This window comes from Galeopterus variegatus, unplaced genomic scaffold, assembly GCF_000696425.1.
Source record: "Galeopterus variegatus unplaced genomic scaffold, G_variegatus-3.0.2 Scaffold4011, whole genome shotgun sequence".
Taxonomy (NCBI): domain Eukaryota; kingdom Metazoa; phylum Chordata; class Mammalia; order Dermoptera; family Cynocephalidae; genus Galeopterus; species Galeopterus variegatus.
Window position 1 is genome coordinate 28,777 of NW_007730122.1, and position 23,500 is coordinate 52,276.

The 23,500-nt window shown below is 57.5% G+C and overlaps 2 protein-coding genes across 3 annotated transcripts in view; one reads left to right on the plus strand and one right to left on the minus strand.

Annotated features, from left to right (window-relative positions):
- The first annotated feature begins 163 nt into the window (after positions 1 to 163).
- Positions 164 to 14,489, plus strand: PRKCSH (protein kinase C substrate 80K-H). Its single transcript, XM_008586517.1, has 18 exons — positions 164 to 441; positions 781 to 930; positions 1,139 to 1,255; positions 2,044 to 2,139; positions 2,254 to 2,311; positions 3,398 to 3,515; positions 5,053 to 5,182; positions 10,627 to 10,711; positions 11,270 to 11,348; positions 11,761 to 11,847; positions 12,120 to 12,275; positions 12,356 to 12,452; positions 12,979 to 13,048; positions 13,277 to 13,366; positions 13,526 to 13,600; positions 13,680 to 13,779; positions 13,882 to 14,045; positions 14,157 to 14,489. Exons 1-17 carry the CDS (start codon positions 252 to 254, stop codon positions 14,026 to 14,028), a joined length of 1,845 nt encoding a protein of 614 aa, XP_008584739.1. The 5' UTR covers positions 164 to 251; the 3' UTR covers positions 14,029 to 14,045; positions 14,157 to 14,489.
- A 3,445-nt stretch (positions 14,490 to 17,934) lies between these two features.
- ELAVL3 (ELAV like neuron-specific RNA binding protein 3) overlaps positions 17,935 to 23,500 on the minus strand; it is a 7,771-nt gene continuing 2,205 nt past the window's right edge. The window contains exons 3-6 of one of the 2 annotated variants that reach the window (XM_008586522.1): positions 21,318 to 21,471; positions 20,936 to 21,161; positions 19,982 to 20,020; positions 17,935 to 18,265 (exon numbers count right to left, since the gene is read on the minus strand). In XM_008586522.1, coding sequence (XP_008584744.1) covers positions 17,935 to 18,265; positions 19,982 to 20,020; positions 20,936 to 21,161; positions 21,318 to 21,471 — 750 coding nt within the window. Of the gene's footprint in view, positions 18,287 to 19,981; positions 20,021 to 20,935; positions 21,162 to 21,317; positions 21,472 to 23,500 lie in introns of both variants that reach the window. The other variant, XM_008586520.1, reaches the window with a different exon arrangement.

Consider the following 23,500-nt stretch of genomic DNA (forward strand, 5'->3'; position numbering starts at 1 on the left):
CCATGGAGACACCTGCGTTCCACACCACCACTCTTATTGGCTGACGCTGCGCGGAGGGGCGGTCCCAATAGGGGGCGGGGCAGGGCCCCGCAGCAGGAGGGTGGGAATGGGTACTTTGGGGGTTCGCGGGTATTTTTCCGGAACTTTCTTTTCCGGCCGCAGAAGCCGCGACTCCCAAGATGGAGGGACGTTGCGCCGCCATTAAGCGCGAGCCTTCAGAACCATCCTAAGTCTTCACAGTCCTGCCCAAGATGGCCGACTCAGTTCCGGTACCCCCACTCTTGCCACGCCCATCATGGCGGCACCGAGCTGTCGTTCCGGGTGCGCGGCGTGCGACCGGAAGTGACGCGTCCCAGGCACTTCCGCTTTCTTTCTGCTGCAGGCACCGTGGCTGCTGGGCCAGAGGGGCGCGGTGGATACTGACCTTTGCCCCGGTCTCGTGTAGGTGATGAACTAGCGGGCGGGAGGGCACCCCACTTTCCTACAGGGGGCAGCGGAGGGTATGTGTATGGGATAGGGGGGTATGTTAACCCCTTTGGCCTATTGGCGGGAATTGGATGGCCTTTCTTCCCGTACCCCCGCACACGGAGCTGAGGTTGTAAGTTCCCAGCCATTGATTCGAGCAAAGTGAGACTTCCCCACTGGAAGAACTGGGGAGACCCCCGCCCCCATATCGGAAGCAAAGTGAGTCCTCATCGCCCGGAAGCGGTGGAGGAATCCGACTAGCTGGAGGAAGAGGTACCTTCCTTTGGCTGACCGGTTGTCCCTTTCTTGTCGCAGCTTGGGGACACGGCGCATCTCCCCGCAGCCTGCTTCCTTTCACAGAACGCGGTTCCGCCCTCAGAGCCTCCGGTGAGATGTGGCTGCTGCTGCTGCTGCCCCTCTGCTGGGCCGTGGAGGTCAAGAGGCCCCGGGGCGTCTCCCTCACCAGTGAGTCCCCCTGTTCACCGTCTTTCCAGGCTGGAGGTGGGGGTAGGGTGTTGGAGCGGCCGACCTTTGGCTCCTGGAATAGGCATTTACAGCCCTTTGCCTCAGTTTCCCAGCAGCACTCAACTGGTGGCGGAGGGGAGGACAGAGGTGGTATTTGTGAAGAAGGCCTCTTCCTGTCCCGGGCTCAGCCCCTTACTCTCCTCCCCAGACCACCACTTCTACGACGAGTCCAAGCCTTTCACTTGCCTGGATGGCTCAGCCACCATCCCTTTTGATCAGGTCAACGACGACTACTGTGACTGCAAAGATGGCTCAGACGAACCAGGTGAGCCTTCATTCATTCATCACACATTTACTGAGCACCTGCTGAGTACCAAGCCCTGGGCAGTGATTACCACAGACCCGGTCCTGGCCTCTCAGGGCTCCCTGTTGAGTGGGCGGAAGCAGGCACAGAAATCAGAGATCAGGGCTGACCAGTTAGCTGGTTAGAGCTTGTGTTATAACACCAAAGTCAAGGGTTTTGATCCTCTTACCAACCAGTTGCCAAAATAAAAAAGATCAGTGGTCATTGTTATGGCAAAGACAGCTGTAGGTGCTATGAAAGCCCAGAGAGCACCCCAGATCCTTCCCCAGCATGGGGGTCAGGAAATGCTTCTTTTTTGCCTGAGGTTTCAGCTGAATCTTGAAAGTGCTGCAGATGGAGGGGCCAGCATGTGCAGACCCCCAGAGGTGAGAGGGTGAAGGCAAAAGGCATTCTGGTAGGAGACAGGTAATGGCGAGGGAGGAGTTGGCAGGGCCCTGTTTTGAAGGGCCTCAGGAGAGGCAGGAGGGAGTGCTGGAGAGTTTTGTTTCAGCTCCTGAGTATGTAGCTCTTTCCTTCCCTTGGTTGTTCCTACCTTTTTTGTTTTTTTTAAATTGGCGACTGGCTGGTATGGGGATCCAAACCCTTGACCTTGGTGTTGTAACACCATGCTCTAACCAACTGAGCCAAGCAGCCGGCCCTATTTCTACATTGTGTTCTTTACATGCACGTGGGTCGGGGCTCTGTCTGTGGATGGATGGGACATGTCTGGTCCTGAGCGGACTGGGCAGAGCTTTTCTCTCTCCCTCAAGGCACGGCTGCATGTCCTAATGGCAGCTTCCACTGTACTAACGCTGGCTACAAGCCCTTGTACATCCCCTCCAGCAGGGTCAATGATGGGATTTGTGGTGAGTGAGGACACACAGGGGTTAGGGAACAAGATGGGAGGTGGAGGGGGGTGGAGGGGGGTGGAAGAGGGAGGAGGCACTACCAGGTCTGATCTTGGCCCTCTCCCGCTTCAGACTGCTGCGATGGGACAGACGAGTACAACAGTGGCATCGTCTGTGAGAACACCTGCAAGTACGTGGGTGACAGTGCCCCTCTTCTCGTGCCCTGCAGGACCTCGCCTGGCCCCGCCCAGTGAATCAGCCCTCTTTCCTTTCTCCTTTTGTATATCTACGAGTGCTCACTGTGTGCCAGGCGCCTATCACCCCCACATCACCAGCTTTCCCTCTAGTTCAGATGCAGGTACAGTTGTTTGCCTATTCAGCAGATGAGGAAAGTCGAGTTTAGAAAGGGAACTGACTTCCCCAGGGTCACATAGCTAGGAGATGGCAGAGCTGGTACTCAAACCTGGGTCAGTTTTACTTCCTAATCCGTACTTTTAATTGTCATGGTCTGCAGGAAGATCTGAAAACTTAAATGCCCACAGGCAGGTAACGCAAACAGCAGAAACAGCCTGAGCGTGAGACAGTAGGGAGTGGTGGGGACTGTGGCATCTAAAGGAACAGCTATGCTCAGCTCCTGTCAGTTCTTGGCAGGTGGCAGAGCTGGACTAGTTTTTCAAAGAAGTCAAAAGTCCTTTTTTGCGGGGCTGGGGGAGGGCAGCTGGCTGGTACAGGGATCCAAACCCTTGACCCTGGTGTTACAACACCATGCTCTAACCAACTGAGCTAACCAGCCAGCCCCCTGAAAGTCCTTGATAACATCAAGGCCAATGGTTTGGATCCCCATACCAGCCAGCCACCAAAAAAAAAAATAAAATAAGCCAAAAGTCCTGATACTCACTTAACTCTCTTGATTTCAGATGTTAAGTAGGGGCTGGGCCGAGCACACACACTGGCTGGATTGCCTCTGTGTCTGCAGGCCTGTGCTTTTTGTCTTTCTCATCTTGTCTCTTGGAAACCAACTTCTAGCTCCACATCCCAGCACTCCCTAGTCCCTCCCTTGGCCCCACTGTCCTTCCTCCCCAGGACAGGGATGAAGGCACTGAGCTTCAGAGAGCCTTTGGGGTCAGGAGGAGGGTTTGCTCTCTGTCTTTGCCAACATGGTTTGTGGATGGTGGGGGAGGGACACCAGCGGGTGAGTTGAGCCCTTTTGGAAAAGGCAGATCTGATGGGTGCTAATTGCACTCTGGTGATGCCTGTGTGTCTCCCCGCTCACCAGAGAAAAGGGCCGTAAGGAGAGAGAGTCTTTGCAGCAGATGGCAGAGGTCACCCGTGAGGGGTTCCACCTGAAGAAGATCCTCATTGAGGAGTGGAAGAAGGCCCGGGAGGAGAAGCAGGTGAGGGGCCTCAGGGTCCACCCAGGACAATCTGAGCCTCGAGGCCTGAAGGCATGGGCTGGCAAGGCCTGGCAGGGCTTCCACCTGCCCCTGACTAGTGGTGTCCTGGGGCAAGTGACTGCCTGCCTGCACCTTGCTTTGGTCAGTCGTCCACTGGTTGTTTAGTTGGTGGCTAAGCAGTTCCAAAGTAGAAGGCTGTGGGCTCAGGTGTCAGTCAGGGCCTTGGACATCAGACTGAAATGGGCTGGAGGGGGCTCTGCTGCCTCCTGAGGACAGGAGGGACACTTCTCTGCATCCCTGCAAGATGGGCTGAGGACCATATGACTCCCCATTTCTGAGCAAGGCTCCACGAAGGTGTCAGTCAGGGCCTTGGACATCAGACTGAAATGGGCTGGAGGGGGCTCTGCTGCCTCCTAAGGACAGGAGGGACACTTCTCTGCATCCCTGCAAGATGGGCTGAGGACCATATGACTCCCCATTTCTGAGCAAGGCTCCACGAGGTGTCAGGCAGCAGCAGCTGGATTAGTTCAATAGGGTGAGTACTTGGGGGTCCCTAGGTATGTGTCTCTCCCTACCCTGCCTGCCACCCGCTTGGCTGTTTGGTTGGTCAGCATCTTCAACACTGCTCCTGGGCTCCTGCTTGACCTGCTGAACAAGGGCTCCAGCTCTGTTTCCTCGCCCAAGGAGGGTTCTAGGTCTTTTTTTCTCACCCCCATGGCTACTGAGTTCTTTCCCAAATTCAGGAGGTACTAGGGGAGCCATGTGGTGAGATTGGCTGCACGTGACCTTTGCCTTCCTAGGGAGGCAGGAGGATCCTGGCAGGAGGCCAGGCTGAGATGTTGCCAAGGAAAGCAATCCCTTGGGGGCTTGGACTACAGCCCTACAGCTTGGGGGCCCCATCCCTAGACCAGTGCTGACCCAGCACACTTGTTCCTTCCTGAAACACCCACAGAGGCTCAGGTTGTGCCATGCACTGGGCAGGAGGCTGGAACCAGACCTGGACCTGCCTTTGCGGGTTCGTTATTTGGTGGGAGGGACAAATAGAAGGTGATAGCAGGGGCTGTGAGGCACAGACAAGGTGCTTGCCTGGTCTTCCTCCCTGCCTGTCTTGGGGCCAGGAAGCAGGGAAGACTTCTTGGAGGAGGAGGCCTGTATCTAAACTGAAATCTGGAGGGTAAGTTTGGAGTTGGCCAAGGGGAGTGTTCTAAGCTGCAGAAACAGCATGTTTGAAAAACTGGAGATGGAAGAGCAGTTGGAGATCTGAATGTCTCAGGACTGCTGGGTCCTAGAGTTAAGACAGAGCTAGGGCTGGAGAAGCAGGCAGGGGCCTAGTCACACTGGGCTTTGTGGGCTGCATCAAGGTGTTCGGGCTTCTCTCCAAGAGGGCTGCAGGGAACCACAGCAAAGGAGACACTCGTGAGGGCTGTGTTTTAGGAAGACCCCTGGCTGCCCTGGGGAGTAGAAGCAGGGAGGTGGCAGTCTGTGAGGAGTAGGCAGAGCAGGAGGAGAGCCAGCTTCTTGCCTTCTGCCCACCCAGAACAAGCTCACTGAGCTACAGGCTGGAAAGAAGTCTCTGGAAGATGAGGTGGAGATGCTGCGGACAGTGAAGGAGGAGGCTGAGAAGCCAGAGAAAGAAGCTAAGGAACTGCACCAGAAGATGTGGGAAGGTACGTCATGGGGGTGCGAGAGTACGTGCCCTTCACCCCTGGACGAGAGAGGCCTGGGCCTAGGAGCCTCTTGCTCATTGTCTGTTGTTAATTCCCCCGGATATTTGATCATGACGCCTTGCTTCCTTGTGTGCCTAGTTATCTTTGACTGTGTGTTGGTCATCATGTTGGAAAATTGTTTCTAGGAATAATATTCAGCCTAGAAAGAAAAGTTCTTCTCTACAGAGAATCTTCCTTTTTTTCTGTTAGGTGTCCAGGAACACTGCCATTCAGGGATACCTCAAATCCAAATTCAAAGTTTGAGGTTCCTCCAACCTGGCAGACAGTGTGTGAACTGAGATATGCACACAGGTTGGGTTATTTCTCATTCAGCCTGTCACTGAGGCATAGACCCCTGGTGGTGTTGGGGGATCTCTTATCAGTCTCCCCCACGTTGGTCTTTGATTTCAGTCTCCCATGCTCCACAAGGGCTCACTGAAACAGACATCCAAATTTACAAGGATTGGCACAGTCCCTTAGGGCTGCTGTGGCTCCTGTGTTCTCTTACCTTCCTGAGTTCCTGCTTTGCCCTGGCAATTCCTGTTGCCTTTGTTGATTTTAAGGTGATTTTTTATGCTTTGTTCAACCTTTTTTGCTGTTGGTGGGTTGTGCTACTTTTACGGGAAATGAATCCTTGGCCTTCATTCTCAGTCCTTGGGCGCCCAGTCTGTTCCACTGGGGGACAAAGCCTGAGAGCAGGATAGAAGGGGGAGGTGGGACGGAAATCCACCGCAAACTAGTTTGGAGGTGTGGCCCCAGCTACTCACGGGCTGGTGACTAGGAACTGGGTGGTCGTCAGGAACCAGGGCGGCCCCTCTCTGAGGCTACACTCTTGATGTTCTCCATCTCTCTGGGCATGTGCTGACTTCTTTTTTCCTTCTGTGTGCTAAGCGGCTCTCCCTGATTTCTTATAGCAAGTAGGTCAGTAGTTCACCCAACAAATGTTTGCTGGGCACCTGCTATGTGCCAGGCCCACTGCAGATGCCAGCAATACAGGAGGGAGCGAGCCAGGCAAAAGGAATGGGGCAGAGGCCCTGAGGGAGCTTCCTGGGTGGTTTTAAGGAGCAGCAATAAGCCCATGTGGTAGGAAGGAGCAAGCGAGGAGAGTTGGGGGAAGATGAGGACAGCGTGCTGATGGGGCAGGCCACTCAGGGCCTCAGGGGCTGCGGGGAGAATGTGGCCTTTGACCCCAAGTAAGGCGGCAGCTGTGGAGGGTTCTGAGCAGAGGAGGGACATACCTGACTCAGGTGTTCACAGCCTCCACTGGCTGGGTGGGGGTGTGAGGCTGGGAGCCAGGAAAGGAGCTGATCACATGGGTCCAGGCAAGGGAGGATGGGGCTGGAACCGATCAGGGCCAGGTATCCCCCCAGTCCTGGGGATGTGTCCTCTCAGGCCCAGTGAGCACAGAGGCTCCCAGTACAGAATCCCAGTGGCTGGCTCCAGCAGGGGCACCTGCCCCGTCTCCCTCTCCCTTCCCTCCCAGGGGAGGCTGTTTCCTGGGCCCTGGCTGCCACTGCCTCCTGCTCCTTGGTGACCCTGGGCCTTCAGTTATCTCAGGCTGGCACCTTCCCTCCGCCTGTAAGTATCCTCAGGCCTCTGGGGCCCAAACAGCTGTCCCCAAGCTCAGGCTTCCCTCCGATGCTGCGATCATCCCCTCCAGCCTCCTGCACCCTGTTGTCCCCTGCAGTTACTGAGGTCACTGTCACCTGTGCCCTCTTCTCTCTCTTCATGCTGGTGGAAGTTGACTTCTTAAACCTCCTGATCTCCTGGTTTCCAAGGTCCTCTTTTCCCACGTCCCTTTCTCAAGACTGTGGACTTTTTCCCCATATCCTTCACGGAAGCCACTGCTCCCCTAGGAGGGTCTTCCTGCCCTTTCTGCTGGCGGCTCACACTCTTCTCTTTCCGCTCAGCAGGCCCATGACCCCAGGCCTCTTCTGGGCTGGGACCCTGACCTCTGTCTTCTCTCCTCCTTGGTTCACCCCTGCAAATCCTGCTGTACCTGTATGTACCTGCCCCTGGATGTCTCACAGGGACTCCAGACTTAATAGGCCACCCCCCTTACCCTTCAAGCCTCCTTCCCTCCTCTGTGACGACCAGCCAGGATTAATAAGAATAGAAAATAGATGTCAGCAAACTATGGTTCATGGGCTAACTACAGCCCACAGGCCTGATCTGGCCCACTGCCTGCCTTTCTAAATAAAGTTTTGTTGACACATAGCCATACGCCTTTGTTGACATGACATCTGTGGCTGCTTCTGGGTGCAACAGGAAAGTTGAGTAGTTGCAACAGGCCTTCACCGAAACAGGTTGCTGCCATCTTAAAGGCAGTGGGCAGACCAGAGCACCCCAAGCTTGTTTTACACAGATCATCCTGTTGTCCCCCTCGCCATGAATTGTACCCAGACATAGCCCTTTTTCACAGATGAGGAAGCTGAGGCCAGAGAGGCTGCTGGCTTGCCCAGAGTCACACAGCAGCTCTGTATTGACACCCAGATCTCAGGTTACAGACCCAGCACCTTAGTTGCAGGCCCTGTATCCCTGTGTGTTCCTGCCTTACCCGGGGTTCTGCATCACCCTTGTGGCCTTCTGACTGGTCCCCTTCCAGTGGGCCATTCTCCTGCCCCGCAGTTTTCCTGGCTCCCCAGCACATTGGGAGGGACGGCGATCCGGGCTCTCCACCGCCTGGTTATGGCACCCCTCACTGCTGGGGCACCTTTCTCTGCCTTGCACCTGTGCCCTGTCCCCTCGCCACACGAGTCTGATTGCCATTTCCCCCGAACGTGCTGCCTTTGCTCCAGCTGTTCCACCTGTCCAGACCACCCTGTTTCATTCACTCAGCAAAAATTCCCTATTTTTATTTATCTCCTGCCCCGCAGTTTTCCTGGCTCCCCAGCACATTGGGAGGGACGGCGATCCGGGCTCTCCACCGCCTGGTTATGGCACCCCTCACTGCTGGGGCACCTTTCTCTGCCTTGCACCTGTGCCCTGTCCCCTCGCCACACGAGTCTGATTGCCATTTCCCCCGAACGTGCTGCCTTTGCTCCAGCTGTTCCACCTGTCCAGACCACCCTGTTTCATTCACTCAGCAAAAATTCCCTATTTTTATTTATTTATTTTATTTATTTATTTATTTATTTATTTTTTTAAAGATGACCGGTAAGGGGATCTCAACCCTTGGCTTGGTGTTGTCAGCATCACGCTCACCCAGTGAGCAAACCGGCCATCCCTATATGGGATCCGAACCCGTGGCCTTGCTGTTATCAGCACCACACTCTCCCGAGTGAGCCACGGGCTGGCCCCAAAAATTCCGTTTTTAAAAAATTGGGTTTTTTGGTGGCCGCCTGGTAAAAGGATCCGAACCCTTAACCTTGGTGTTACAACACCATGCTCTAGCCAACTGAGCTAACCAGCCAGCCCCGAAAAAAAAACTTTTAAAGCAACTTAGGAAGTAATAAAGTAGAAAAGGAAAGTCTTTCCCTCCAGGGTAACTTCTATGCCTGTGGTTAGAAACCTTCCAGATCTTTCCTGCCATCCCAGACAGAGAAGCAATTCTGCAGAATGTGGTAACTCAGAGTACGGGCTCTAAAGCCACGTTTCAAGTGCTCAGTGACCACGTGTGGCTGGTGATGGTGCAGATGTAGGCCACTGCCATCATCATGGAAAGTTCTCTCCAACAGCACTGGTCTACACAGTATGTGGTTGTTGTGCTGTGTCAGTGTGTACCAACTTCCTTTCCTTTTTTTAATTGTGGTAAAACGCATTTTAAGTTTCAGCCATTTTAAAGTGTACAATTCAGTAGCATTGTGTACATCCAGAGTGTCATGCAACCACCACCACTGTCTAGTTCCAGAACATTCCGTCATCCCAAAAGGAAACCCTGTACCCATTAGCAGTCTCCCCATTTCCCCCTCCACTTCCCTCCCCTCTGGCAACCACTAATCTACTTTCTCTCTCTCTGGATTTGCCTATTCTGGACATTTTATAGAAATGGAATCCTAGAATACGTGGCCTTCTGCGTCTGGCTGCTTTCCCTCACTGTAATTTTTTTGGGGGGTGGCGCTGGCCAGGAAGGGGATCCAAATCCTGGACCTTGGTGCTACAACACCACTCTCTGACCAGCTGAGCTAAGCAGCCAGCCCCTGTGTTCACCCTTTCTGTCACTCATCTTTGGCACTGGGTCCTGGTGCCTTTTTCCAGGCCATCTTTTAGAAAGTGAATTCTCTTGGGTCGTCTTTGCCCTGCGGTGCACATCCTTTCCCAAGGGTCTGGCAAACTCGTGCCTGGCTTTCCTTAGGACATGTTGCCAGTGTGGAGTTGCTGAACTAGAGGGTGGCATAGCACGTCTCCACCCAGATTCCCACAGGGTGGCAGGGGCGTGTGTGGGCTCGGGACAGTTGGCCTGGCTTGGGCCCCCAACTACACACACCCCTCACTGGCTGGGTAACCATGAGCAAATCCCTTCACCCACCCATGCCTCAGGGGTCACTTAGGCCCTCATCTGTGATAGGGCCAGTGTCAGCCGGGTCTGCTGTAACATTATGGGGCTTCCTGGGGTGACCCACAGCTCTGCAAAGAAAACACCAGCTGGTATTACATGAGGTCCTGTTTGTAGACGACCCAGCTGAAGTCTGGTATACAGTAGGAGCTTACTCATTGGAGCCACAGTTGTGGCTGCTTTCCTTTCTGGGCCTCAGTCCCCTTCTTTTGTGTAGCCGGCCCCTCCACCTCGGACAGTCCCTCGGGCCATTCTCTGCCAGGTACCACTTGATGAAGCTGTGGGTCTCGGGGCACCCTTGACTCCTGTCTGCCCCCACCCCCCACATCTGCTTTGACTGCACACCCCCTCAGCTCCCACTTCAGCATGTCCCCTGAGTCTGGCTCTTCTCAAAGTTTCTTCCTCGGCCCCCATCCCAGGCCAGGCCTTGTCTGTCGCTGCCTGGTACCCACCCTCACCTCCACCTGTCCCTGACAGTGGCCTGACTTGGGTGCTGCCCTCTGCTGCTCAGCACCCTCTGCGGACCCCACATCCCACCTTCCACCTTGCCACTGTCCTTGGCCACACTGGGCTCCCACTGGTCTTTACCCTCAGGCCTGTGCAGCCTGCGACGTTCTGTTCCTCCCAGAAGCCCTCTTCTCTGGGGGCCTCCTGACCCCCAGCCCTTTTGCCCTCCCGCTGCCCACCCCCCACCTCCCAGGCGTCACCATTTGTCCTTTTCTTTCCTGTCCTGTCGCCCAGACCTTTGTGTGTCTTGTCCATGGCTGTGTCCTCAGCGCCCAGCCTTGGGCTGGGCACACAGCAGGCACTCACAGGCACATGGCCCTGTGGGGTGCTGGGGGAGGGCAGATTTCGGGGTGTCTGGAGCTGGTGGGCGGTACCCAGGGTGACAGAGTTGGGCCCTCTACAGAGCAGCAGGCTGCCTCCAAGGCCCAGAAGGAGCAGGAGCTGGCGGCCGATGCCTTCCAGGAGCTGGACGACGACATGGACGGGATGTGAGTTTGCCTGCACTGCCTGCCCTGCCCTGGCCTGGGGCCCCCTCTTCTTGCCTCAGCCCTCCATTAGAAATAAGAGAAAGCTGATGGTTGGGGATGGTTACGAGCAGGTACAGGATGGGGGACCTGGGCCAACATGGGGATTGGGGACTTTGCATGGGGATCAGGGGGTGCAGGGCAGAGGGCTGCTTCGATGTGTTGGGTTCTGAGGGTTGGAAGAGGGGTCTTCGGGGATATATGGGGGGTCCAGATGTCTCCCAGTCCAACCCCTCTCTGTCCCTGCTTTGAGCCCCTTTGGGGTCATGGGGTCCTAAAAAGGAGGTAGGCCGGGGACTGGGCAGCCGGGCCCTGCTCCTCCTGGCGTGGGGGCCAGATTGGAGCCCCAACCCCAGGCCTCACCTCTCCCAGTTTCCTGCCCCCTGTCCTCTACACCGGAGGTCTGCGCCAGTTCTGGGGCGGCACCATGTGGTGTCCCAGCCCTGCCCACAGCCCAGCTGGCGGTGGCTGGGAGCCAGCAGGCCTCACCCCTCCCCTGCTGCCTCTGCCCACACCCCGCAGGGTCTCAGTGGCCGAGCTGCAAACCCACCCGGAGCTGGACACAGACGGGGATGGGGCGCTGTCAGAAGGAGAAGCCCAGGTACTCTGGCCTGCGACTTCTAGGGAGCATTGCCCTACGGTGACTTTGGGGCCAGGAAGTGGGGACAGGCCCTCTATGGGCAAGCGCCCTGCGGGGTCCCTCCCTGTCCCTTGGAAGGCCTGCCACTCTGTCTTGGGCTTGGGGTCTCTCCCCCTCTGTCTGTCTGTCTGTCCTCTCTCAGTTGCTCTCTCTGGGTCTCTCCAGCCCCTGTGCCCCCCACCCCTTGCCTCTCCTCTCCCATCTCCCCAGTGCTGTGCCGCCCCCTTCTGGCTGCAGCACCTCCTCTGCCTGGCTCAGGCCTGGTCATGAGGCTCCGGGCAGCCAGTGCACCCGTGCCTGGCACCGACGCCCAAGGTCGGAGTGGGGGGGCACATGGAGGCCCCGGTCCTGACCCCACACCCAACACACACAGGCCTTCCTCGGTGGGGACACACAGACGAACGCTGCCTCCTTCTACGACCGCGTCTGGGCTGCCATCAGAGACAAGTACCGGTCAGAGGTCAGTGGGGGTGGGGGAGGGGATGCGGTCCTGCCCCCACCCTGCCCCCCACCGCCTCACAAAGCCACTGCCTTTGGTCTGGCACCCAGCCACCCTGGCCAGCTGGGTGACCCAAGCAGCCTTGGCGGAGGCCTCCCCTGCTCCCCAGCCGTCTGTCCCTCCCTCCAGGCCTCTCAGAAGGGGTAGAGACATGGAGGCGGGTACCCCAGCCCTGAGTAGTGGGGAGAGTGGAACCCCAAATCCACAGCCTCCACCCCCTGCTCTCCTGCCAGGCACTGCCCACAGACCTGCCAGAAAGTTCTGCTCCTGACTTGACGGAGCCCAAGGAGGAGCAGCCACCGGTGCTGTCACCACGCACGGAGGAGGAGGGGGAGGAGGAGGAGGAGACCGAGGAGGAAGAGGAGGAGGAGGAGGAAGATGATGCTGAGGTGCAGGGGAGCAGCCAGAGGTGTGTGCTGGGGGGGGAAGGGAGGGGGAGGGGCGGCTGCCGACCCCGCCCCTCCCCCAGGAGGCCCCGCCCCCACTTGTGCCCCCCCAGCCGGCCAGCCCCGTGGAGGACGACAAGATGCCCCCATATGACGAGCAGACGAAGGCTCTCATCGATGGTGAGGCCTTGGGCCCAGTGGGGAGGTGACCTGCCCTGCATTTCCTCCACAGCACTGTGGTCCCCTCTTCCAGCAGCCACCACACTGCCCCTTTGGAGAAGAGCCTCAGCTCAGCCCCTGGTGTCCTGCGCCGTCCCACAGGGGTGGGAGGAGCAGGCCACACCTGCTCCCTGCCTGGGGCTAGGGCCTCCAGTGTCTTGGGGAGTCCTGGAGGGGGGGCCTGGGGCAAGCCAGCCCCACCCTCACCAGCCCCAGGGGTCCTCCCTTCTCCCCACGGGCTGCAGCTTGTTTATGCTGCCCCTGGCAGGCCAGGAGCCAGCAGGGCCCTGGGAGCCCTGGCCCAGCTCCCCGGGGGCCTGCGCAGTGGGACGGGGTCTGCCCTGTGGCTGGCGAGGACCCCGGCCCTGTCCGGAGCAGGTCCGGGGGCAGGAGGGGGCAGGTGGATGTGTGAAACCCCTCCCCCATCTTCCCGGATGGGGGTGAGGGCGCCTCTGACCTCCACCCCCTTCCTGCTCTGACCCCCCAGCTGCCCAGGAGGCTCGCAACAAGTTCGAGGAGGCCGAGCGGTCCTTGAAGGACATGGAGGAGTCCATCAGGTACGAGGGCCCGAGTCTGGCCCCAGCGAGGCCCCGGCTCCACCTGTCGTGGGGCTCCCTGGAGGAGGTGGTGATGGCAAGTCACCAAGGCAACCCAGGCCAGGCGGGTATGGCTCCTGCAGGGAGGGTCCCCGCGTGGCCCTCACTGCTCAGCCGCGCCTCCGTGTCTGGCTTTGTTGGGCTCTGGTGTCTTGAGCTGCCCCTTAACCACTCGGCATCCCCTTCCAGGAACCTGGAGCAGGAGATTTCGTTCGACTTTGGCCCCAGCGGGGAGTTTGCCTACCTGTACAGCCAGTGCTACGAGCTCGCCACCAATGAGTGCGTCCTGAGGCACGGGGGCCCCGCGGCAGGGCGGCGGGGGGTGGCCTGGAGCCAGGGGACAGCTTATGGTTGGTCAGTGGAGTTTGAGATGCCTGGGGACACCAAGGAGGCCAGGGTCCCCATGTCCCCCCACCCACCAGCCCTGTCTCTCGCCAGGTATGTTTACCGGCTCTGCCCCTTCAAGCTTGTCTCGCAGAAACCCAAACTTGGCGGCTCCCCGACCAACCTCGGGTGAGTGGCCTTAGCCTGGCCCCTTCCCTCTGCCCCCGCCCTCCAGCTGGCCACCCTCAGCACCCCCACTCTCTCGCAGCACCTGGGGCTCGTGGGCCGGCCCCGACCATGACAAGTTCAGCGCCATGAGGTACGAGCAGGGCACTGGCTGCTGGCAGGGCCCCAACCGCTCCACCACAGTGAGTGCCTGGGAGGTCAGGGCTGTGGGGGAGGCCCCTGGGCCAGCCAAGCCCACCTGAGCCAGCCAGGCCCACCTGAGCCCCCATTGGCCCTGTCCCCAGGTGCGCCTTGTATGCGGGAAGGACACTGTGGTGACCAGCACCACTGAGCCCAGTCGCTGCGAGTACCTCATGGAACTGATGACACCGGCCGCCTGCCCAGAGCCACCACCTGAACTGCCTGCTGAAAGCGACCACGATGAACTCTAGCCTGGCCCGGCGCAGAGGTGGGCGAGGGGGTGTCTCTGCCATCCCAGCTGGGGGTCCATGTCACCATCCTCCTGGTGTGTCTCCCTGCGCCTCCATCTTTCCAATTTAGTCTTTCTCCTCTTCCCTAGAACCTCAAGGCATGAAACCAGCCCCCAGCAGTGCCGCCCACCTGCCCCTCGGTCTGCGGACCAAGGCCTGCCCCTCTGGGTATCCTCGTCTCCACCTCCTTGGGGACAGGAGTTGGGCAGGGCTACGTGTCCCACTCTCAGGGCCCTGGTGGGGCTGAGCCATGTTCCCAGGCCACGGCGTTTCTCCAGAGATGAGACAGAGGAGCTCGCCCTCACTGGGCCCCCACCCTGGAGGTTCACTCCCCTTGCCCTGCCCGTCCCCCTTCCTGGTGGTGACAAATGAGTGACTTGACCTGTGACCTCAAAACAATAAATGTGATCCTTCCAAACTCAGCTGTCTGCCTCACTTTGCTGCGGTGTGAAATGGGGCAGGGGGTGGAGGCTGGGGAAGCAGCTGTCTGCAGATCCTGCAGATCCTGTCCCCAGCAGGTGACACCTTGGTGGGGCCACCTCATCCAGTTTGCACCCGAAGATGCCCTACAGCAATGTCCAGGCGGGTTCGGGTGGACCCCGGACCCCTCGGCTCTGAGCCAGTCTCCCACGCTCTCCGAGTCTCACCTGTGCCATGGGGAGGTCGAGGTTCCCTCCTCCAGGTAAGACCCACCCAGGCCCAGGCAGCGACAGCAGCCTGTGCACAGCCACACAGCAGGGACAACAGCATACACCTAGCACCTCGCCACCCCCCACTCGCTGGCGCACAGAGAACCCAAGCCCATAAGATTCTGAACTTTTATTTTCTGGCATGAAAAGTACAAATAATTAAACAATTCCATGTAAAAGTCTGTTACCGCGGCCAGGCCTGTAATCCCGGTAATAAATAGTCTAAACGCAACGCAAAGTGTTCTTGTTGGGTTTTTGTTGTTTATGTTTTGTTTTTTTTTTGTCTTTTTCTTTTTTTTAACAGTTCTTTATCACCTCCAACATGGACTGTCGTGATTTGAAACCTTCCCAATAAATAACAGGGTAAAGGGAGGGCTGGAGGGGCTGAGCCCCCTCCCCACTGGCCCTGCCCCTGACCCCCAGGGACTGGAAGACCCGAGGCCCCCTCCCCTGGGAGCCCTGGCCTCTGGCTGACCCCCCTGGGGTGAGGGGCTGGCCTCCAGGGAGGGGGCATGGCTGGGCTGAGTTTTGCATTTTAGAAAAAGAAATCCCCTCCCACGGTCTGGGGGTGGCAGGGGCCTAGGCCTCGGTTGGGGGGTGTGGGGAGGTGCCCCCTCTCCAGAGCCCAGTCCCCCCAGGGTGGGGGACAAACCCAGCCCTTATTGCTCGGATGCCTCCAGCACATGGCCCACGTGGCCGGAGGGCAGAGGGGAGAAAGCCCCAAGAAACAGCAGGGGGAGAGGGGTGGACCCGCTGGGGGGTCCCTGCCCTGCCGGAGGGGAGAGGGGGGATGGGCGGGGAGGACTTAAAACCACAAGAATAAATAGGTTTGTGTATCAAGAACAAGCTAGGGTTTTCACCAGCTAAATAGGACTGAAAAAATTCTCAAGACGAGCAAAAATAATCCCACCGAGACCCCGGACGTTGCTGGCCCCACAGAGGAGCCCACGCCCTGGGGTGCCGCTTGGCTACCATTACTGTTATTAATAATTATTATTACTTTAGTGATTCCACTTCCCCTTGTATAAATAAATTAGGCATAACCACATCTCGGCAAAACATAAAGAAACAAAGAGAACATCGTCGTTCCTTTAACTTGCAAACTGGATGAAGTAACAGAAATATACACAAATGTCCTTACAGGGCAACAGGGATAATAAATAGTTAACATAGCAATAAGTTAAAACTACAAGAAGCTAAATTCAGCAAAAAAGTACAAGAAAGTTAACTGGTGCCAGTTTTTTTCTTTTTTTTTTTTTTTTCTTTTTTTTTTTAAATCTCTTCTGTGTTTTTTTTTTTTTCTTTTTTTAAGTCGCTTTTTTTTTTCTCTTCTGTTTGTGTTTTTTTGTCACTTTTTTGATTTTGTTTTTTTTTTTGTTTTTGTTCCTTGCAGCGGAAGCTCCACAGACGTTTAAGAACAACACCGGGAGGGGTGGGGGAGAGAGAGCTGGACAGTCAGATGGGGCCATGGCCGGACACCACACGTGGGGACACCGGGAGAAGGCAACTATAGCTAAAGTTGGGGTTCTGCAATTCCCAGTCTAATGGGGCCCGCTGAAGGGTGGGGAGCGGTGCGAGGGCTCCCGGAGGCTCCGGCTTTGGCTTCTGTGGGGTTTTTTTTAGAAAAGAAAACTAAGGGGACGCAGAGTCGGGACAGAAGCCGGGGCCGGGGCTCAGGAGGGGTCTGTGTCCACTGCCCTCACCAATCTGGAAAGACGAAAAACCCAACAAACCAAAAGAAGGAGTGACAAGTGGACGGAAGGGGTGCGGGGCCCCTGGGCCTGTTCACCCTGGGCCTGGCGGGGGGTGCTGGGTGCTTGCTGCTGGGGAGGCCCGGCCCTGGTGGGGGAGGCTCAGGGCCGGGCCAGCGCCTCGGCCCAGGGCGGCTGAGCCCCAGGGACAGGGATCCTTTGGCCTCAAGAGTTGGGGGGGCTGCCTTCAGCCCACCGCGACGCCAAAGTGGAACGAGGTATCGTGTGTCTGGATGCATGGACGCTGTGTGTGCACGCCTGTGTTCGTGGGCGGCAGGGAGACCACCGGGGACCCAGGAAAGAGCTCTGCAGAGAACCTGGGGCTGGAGCGTGTGGGGCCGGAGGAGGGACCGGGCCCACCTGGGTGGAGGAAGTGGGTGGGTCGGGGTCTGGGGTGGGACCTCCTGCCTGGGCCTGTGGGATGCCATGGGCATGTCTGTGTGTCCCTGGGTGTTGTGTGTCTCTGACTGGGTGTCCAGATTTGCGTGTCCAAATGGATCTGTGTCCACGTGCGTCTGTGTCCACGTTTGCCCGTGGCCAAGTCGATGTAGGCCCAACCCCTGGCTCCTCTCTGTTCATCCCTGTCCACGTGTCTGAGTTTGGCCAACGCGTTCCTCAACATGTCGGGGGCGTGTCTCTGTTGTCATGCGTCCCCGTGGTGTTTGTGTGCTCCTGCGTGTCTTTGCGTGTGGCTGTGTTTCTCTGTGTGGCCCCGTGGACTTCCAGCCTCTAAGCCCTGTCCCCCCACCCCAGTTGGTAAACATAGCCTGCCAAAATATTTTCTTTTTTTTTTTTGTCTTTTTTGTGTTTTTTTTTTCAAGTTCAAGAATCCCCAGTAAAAATTCTCCACGAGGTCTTTTTCCCTTTTTACAAAAATAGAGTTTTTCTTCCCCTCCCACCCCCCCCTTTTTTTTGTCATTTTGTTTCTGCTTCCAGCCCCATCACCTGCTCCCCACATTCCACCCAGGGGCTCTGGGGATTTTTAAACCTGTTCCCTCCCCGTCTCAGACCCACCTAGGTGTTGGGGAGGCCTGGTCGAGGTGGCCTGGGAGGACACCCCTGGGGCCCCCCCGAGCCATCCCATGGAGGGCGGTTGAGGGTGGGGTGGGGGCGCATCTCTGCTTTCTTTTTAGCCGAAAAAAGAAACAAAAACCTTCACCATGAACCAAACCAAGACGAGAGAGTGAACAGCCCAGCCCAGTGGGGTGGGAACAGGAGGATGGGGTGGGGGACCCCCGGGCACCCCCCAGTCCCTGCAGACCCTCCTGCCCCCGAGTGCTCACCCTGTGACTTCCGCAGGGACGTGGGGCCCTCGTGTCGTCCGTGGTTCTGCCTGTGCGGTCTCTCTCGGGCCCCTTCTCTCTCTGTCTCTCTCTCTCTCTGCTGCCCGGGGAGGGGGTGGGAGGGCGGGCGGGGTGGGCGTCGGCTCAGGCCTTGTGCTGTTTGCTGGTCTTGAAGGAGACCTGCAGCACGCGCTCGCCCAGGCGGTAGCCATTGAGGCTGGCGATGGCCATGGCCGCCTCATCGTAGTTGGTCATGGTGACGAAGCCGAAGCCCTTGCACTTGTTGGTGGTGAAATCGCGGATGACCTTGACGTTGGTGACCGCCCCGAAGGGCCCGAACAGCTGCCACAGCACGCTCTCGTCCGCCTCCGGAGACAGGTTGTACACGAAGATGCACCAGCCAGCGCCCGCGGCACCCCCCGACAGGCCCACGCCCGCCAGGCCACTCATGCCATCGATGGCGATCGGTGAGAACCTGGCGATGAGCGACAGGGGACTACTTTGGGGGTCACGCGGGCTCTGCCCTGACCCCCGGCATGCCTCCGACCCCACTGTGACCCTGTGGCCCCTGACACTGTCATGACCCTGACCGTAATGTGACCTTGGGACTGTGAGAGCCCTGCACTATCTTGACCCTGCTATGCCCGGTGACGCCCACCTCTGACCCCATCTGAAAGCTCACTCTGATCCAGTGAGAAACCAGCTCCTGACCTGCAACCCTGCCTTGACCTCTGACCCTCCCTGAACATTGGGCTACAACCCATGATCCTGCCCAGAGCCCTGATCCCTACTCTGACCCTGTGACCTTTGACCCTACCTGGTCCTGGCCCTGTGAATCCCAACCACATCCTTGGCTGCCCTCGGTACATCTTCCCACCCAACTCCTGCCCTTGGACCCCACCCTAGATAACTCTGCCCCTTTGTGCCCCACTGGCCACCCTGCCACCCCCCACAGCTGTCACCTCCTCAGGGCAGCCTCCTCTGACCACAAAAAGTGGCCCATCTCATCCCTCTGCCCCTCTCCAGCCTTTTCCTACTCAAATCATACATAGTTTGTTTTGTTTTGGCAGCTGGCCAGTTCAGAGATCGAACCCTGGACCTTAGCATTAGCAGCACTGTGCTCTAACCACTGATCTAACCAGCCCCCCATATATTTATAATCAGCTCCATATTCGTTGCTGTGCCACAGCCCCAGGTCAGCCCCTCATAGGCACTCAGGAGGTATCTGTTAAATGAATTAATGAAACACTCCAAAGGTATTGGTTCACTTGTGGGAAGGACCTCGAGGGCCTGAATCATTCAATCTCGACCACGCTGTACTATCTGCACGCTTCCTCCTCTGGGCCTTTCCACAGGCCGTTCCCACTGCCAGGAACTCCATTCCCATCCTGTCCCTCTTCTCCAGACCTCAGCACAATGTTGCCCCCAACAGGTGGGGGGTCTCTGCTGGGTCCCCATCACGCCTTATACTGCCCCCTGCATGGCCCTGATCACTTGTCTGTCTCCTCCCCCACTAGACTGAGATCATTGATGACAGTAACAATAACCATAACAGTGGCTACCTTTTATTGAGTGCTCTCTATGTGCCCAGCACTGTGCACCGTAGCACTTCACCTCCACGAGGGATCAAGTCTGGTTGGGCCATGCCAGACCCCCAGCCCCAAGCCAAGCGCCTGGCACTCAGCATGAGCTCAGGAGCTTGTTATGTAATAAACACGGGGACTTTCACAAGGCTAGGGATGTGGACGGTGTTGGGGGCGGCCTCAAGGTCCACCCCTGATTTCGGGATGGAAGGGGTCATTCTGAGACCTTCAGCAAAGATGAATGAGCAGTGGCCAGTGGAGCTCAGAGACTCAAGGGGGACCAATTTGGGATGCCTCTCATTGGGATGGAAAAAAGCAACGGGAGAGGGCCAGGGATAGCCCCTGGATCTGTATGTCCTTGCAGCTCTTTCTGGGTATTTGCTATGCTGGATAGACCCTCAAAATGTGATCTTACAGGGTGGAGAGGTCCCCAGAGGTAGAAACTCAGTCCACCTGGTGCCCAATCCCTTAATGACCACACGACTCCCAGATGGGCAGACATGGCTAAGCTGGAGGTCCTGGGGGGAGTCAGGGGAGGGAGTGATCATAGCAAGGGTGGGAGGAGGGACAGCAAGGGAGTGGGGACAACAGGGAGGGGGCACTGTTACCTCTTGACTCCGTAGGCCATGTTGAGCAAATTGTCCAGCCTGTGGAGGCAGAAGTGGTGGTCAGCGGTGGCCTTCAGACGCGCCCCCGTGTGACACTGCTGGCCAGCCTTCCCTCCCCTCCCCCACCCAGCAGGCCTGCAGCAGAGCCCAGCCCCCGCGGCCCGCCAGCTCTCCGCCCGGCTGGACACCGCCTGGCACGGAATCGCCAGCACTCGGGCACCGCCTCTCGCCTGCCCCATGTCCTTGTCCTCCCCCTCCCGGCTGGCAGGTCCCGTCTGGGCCTGGGGGCTGGGCTCTCTGGGGAAGGATCATTCCTAACAAAGTTGACAGTAACAACTACACCAACTCTCCCAGAGCCTTTGGAGGGTGGTAACTCTCCAGGGCCATCCAGGTGCCCACAAGGGGCTTGTATTGTCCCCACTCCAAGTGGCTAAGAGCTTCCAGTTGGGGTTCTGGGTTTGAGTCTCCTCTGCCCTGTTTGGGCTGGGCAAGCTACAGCACCTTTCTGTGCCTCAGGGTTCCCATCCATAAAAATGGGGACAATACAAGCTCGGCTCTCATTGGGTTGCTGTGTGGAATAAGTAAGTGCGCCTGGCATGCAGTAAGCACTCACGAAACGTTTGGTGTTATTATTACAGATGAGGAAACTGAGGCCCAGAGAGATGGAGCCACGTGCCCGAGGGGAGAGGGGACAGCCAGAGCTAGATCCCAGTCAGGTGACTCCAAAACCCTTCATGCCAGTAATGCCAACGGTGGTGACCAGCGCTCACTGAGTGCCTGCTGTATACAAGGACCTGGCCTCAGCACCTGACACACCCACTTCTCTGCTGCTGTCAGCAGTCCTGGTATGTGGGCACCATCCTGAGGCAAGAATGGGGTTCAGGGGGGTGGACGGAAGCCTGGGACACCCAGCTTGGAGGCCTGGGGCATCCGGGTGGGCGGCAGGGGGCTCACCGGAAGCGCTGCGTCTGATGGTGCAGGGGGCCTGCGTAGCGCCGGGCAGATGACTGGTAGAGGTGAGTGAGCAGAGCCTGCCCTGTCTTCTGACTCGGGTTATTGGCAAACTTGACCGTGATCGGCTCAGCCGCGCCCAGCGGCTTCTGCCCGTTCAGTCCCTTGATGGCCTCTTCGGCCTCGATCCTCTTGTCAAAGCGGATGAATCCCACACCCCGAGAGACCCCTGCCAGGGCATGGGGGCGTCGTGAGAACCCTGTCCCCTCCCGCGTGACCTCCCCTCCGCCCTTCCGCGCTCCTCACCCTGGCATCCACGGTTTCTCCATTCTGGTCCCACCTCGGTGCCTTTGCCCAGCGCCCCCGCCAGGTGCACACTCCTCACCTGTGACCTGGTCCACCAGGATGCGTGAGGTGATGATACGGCCGTACTGGGAGAACAGCTGCTCCATTTCTTTCTGGCTCATGGTCTTGGGGAGCCCGCTGACGTACAGGTTGGCATCCCGGATGGATGCAGAGCTGGGTCTGGCATAGGACACCTGGGCGAGGGGGTCAGACAGGCCGGGGTGAGGGAAGACCCATTTCACAGAGGGAAAGAGCAAGGCCACAGCCAAGCCACCACTGAGTCCCAGAGATGCCTTTTCCATTCACTCAACAAATATCTCTTGAGTCATCACCAGGGGTGGGCTGAGCAGGACTGGGGGAGGGCACACGGTGGTGGCCATGTGGCATGGTGGGGGGGACCTGCTGTCTGAGGAAGTCAAAGGAACCACGCCCCTGAGGTCACATCTCCCTCGGGAACCCCCGAATGCCTAGCTCACACCCTAGTGTTTAATATTCTATCAACAAACATTGACTCTTGGGCCTGGGACACTGGACTCTTCTCTTCCCACCTGCACAGCGGACACTTAGGTCTTTAGCCAGCTCCACAATGACAACTCCCAAATGTTGGTCCCCAGTGTGGGCATCACCCCCGATCTGCCCACCTGTGTGGGATCTGCCTCCAGGCTCCCCACGTGGGGGTGTCTCAGGCATCTCACGCTCAGCACCACCACATCCTGCTCCTGACTGCCCCCTGACCTGCCCCAGCTCAGTAATGGCAGCCCTGTCCTTCTGGATGCGCAAGTCCCCAGCCCCAAGTTCTCCTCAACACCTCTGTTTTCCACACTCACATCCAATCACCATAAATCCTGTCGGCTCCACTATCCTCATTACCCAGAATCCTCACCCTTCTGCCTGCTCTGTCGCCCCACCCTGGCCCAGCACAGCCTCCGCTCTGGCTCCCGCGCCCAAACCCTACAGTCAATTCCGCCCACAGCAGCCAGAGGGCGCCTGTGAACACTCGAGCCAGGCCACGGCCCTCCTCTGCTCAAGAACCCTCCATGACTCCCACCTTCCAGAGCATTAAAGCCAAAGTCCTTCCGGCAGCTCACAAGGCTCTTCACACTCTGCCCCGTCACCCCCACTGTCCCCCTTGCTTGCTCTGTCCCAGCCACACGGGCCTCCTTCATTTTCCCCAAATGCCAGACACAGTCCAGCCTCAGGGCCTTGGCACTTGCTGTTCTGTCTGCCTGGAACTCTCTTCCTCCTCTTTCTTCTCCAGGTCTCAGTTGAAACGTCCTCCCTGTCCTCTCCCATCTGGACGTGGCCCCCCCCCACCCTGTTTGTCCCCCTTGCTTGCTCTGTCCCAGCCACACGGGCCTCCTTCATTTTCCCCAAATGCCAGACACAGTCCAGCCTCAGGGCCTTGGCACTTGCTGTTCTGTCTGCCTGGGACTCTCTTCCTCCTCTTTCTTCTCCAGGTCTCAGTTGAAACGCCCTCCCTGTCCTCTCCCATCTGGACGTGGCCCCCCCCCCACCCTGTTACTCTTCCTCAGAGCATTTATCTCCATTGTGAATGACACATTTTAGTACGATCGTTTGATTCACGTTATTCATTATGATCCAGCCCAACAATGAAACTCTCTGCGGCTGTTTAAAAAATGGTGGATGTGTATATTTATTACTCTTCCTCAGAGCATTTATCTCCATTGTGAATGACACATTTTAGTACGATCGTTTGATTTCACGTTATTCATTATGATCCAGCCCAACAATGAAACTCTCTGCGGCTGTTTAAAAAATGGTGGATGTGTATATTTATTCCCCGAAACAGTGAGGAGTACTGTAAAGTGGGGGGAAGAGACATCTATTTATGAAGCAGCGAGGACCGTGACCCCAGCTCATTGTGTGTTTATCAATGTCCTGGAAACGTGGTCTGCAGGCCCAGCCCCAAACGCTAACTGGGTGAGCTGGAGCCGGGGTGGGAGGGAGGCATGGGCTCCCCTCCCTCTTATTTCTGCCGCTGTCTAATTTCTATTTCTTCTAAATTAACCTCTGGGTAGATAGGGGTCATTGCTGAGGGTCTGGCCTTTTGTTTGGGGTGGTGAGTTGTGAGGATGTATTACTTCTTCATTAGAAATAACTAATTAAAAAACTAACAAAATAAATAAAGTAGGTCGGGGGTAGACGGGGGGAGGGTGCTTGTGGGCAGAGGGGTTGGAGGGGATTCTGATTAATGCAATTGTG

Bases quoted from the DNA above. Each gene is read 5' to 3' on its own strand.
- PRKCSH (XM_008586517.1), top strand. From the start codon at position 252: ATGGCCGACTCAGTTCCGGTACCCCCACTCTTGCCACGCCCATCATGG. The intron at 2,140-2,253 runs GTGAGTGAGGAC...CTCCCGCTTCAG, and splicing joins GGTCAATGATGGGATTTGTG to ACTGCTGCGATGGGACAGAC. The intron at 3,516-5,052 runs GTGAGGGGCCTC...CTGCCCACCCAG, and splicing joins AGGCCCGGGAGGAGAAGCAG to AACAAGCTCACTGAGCTACA.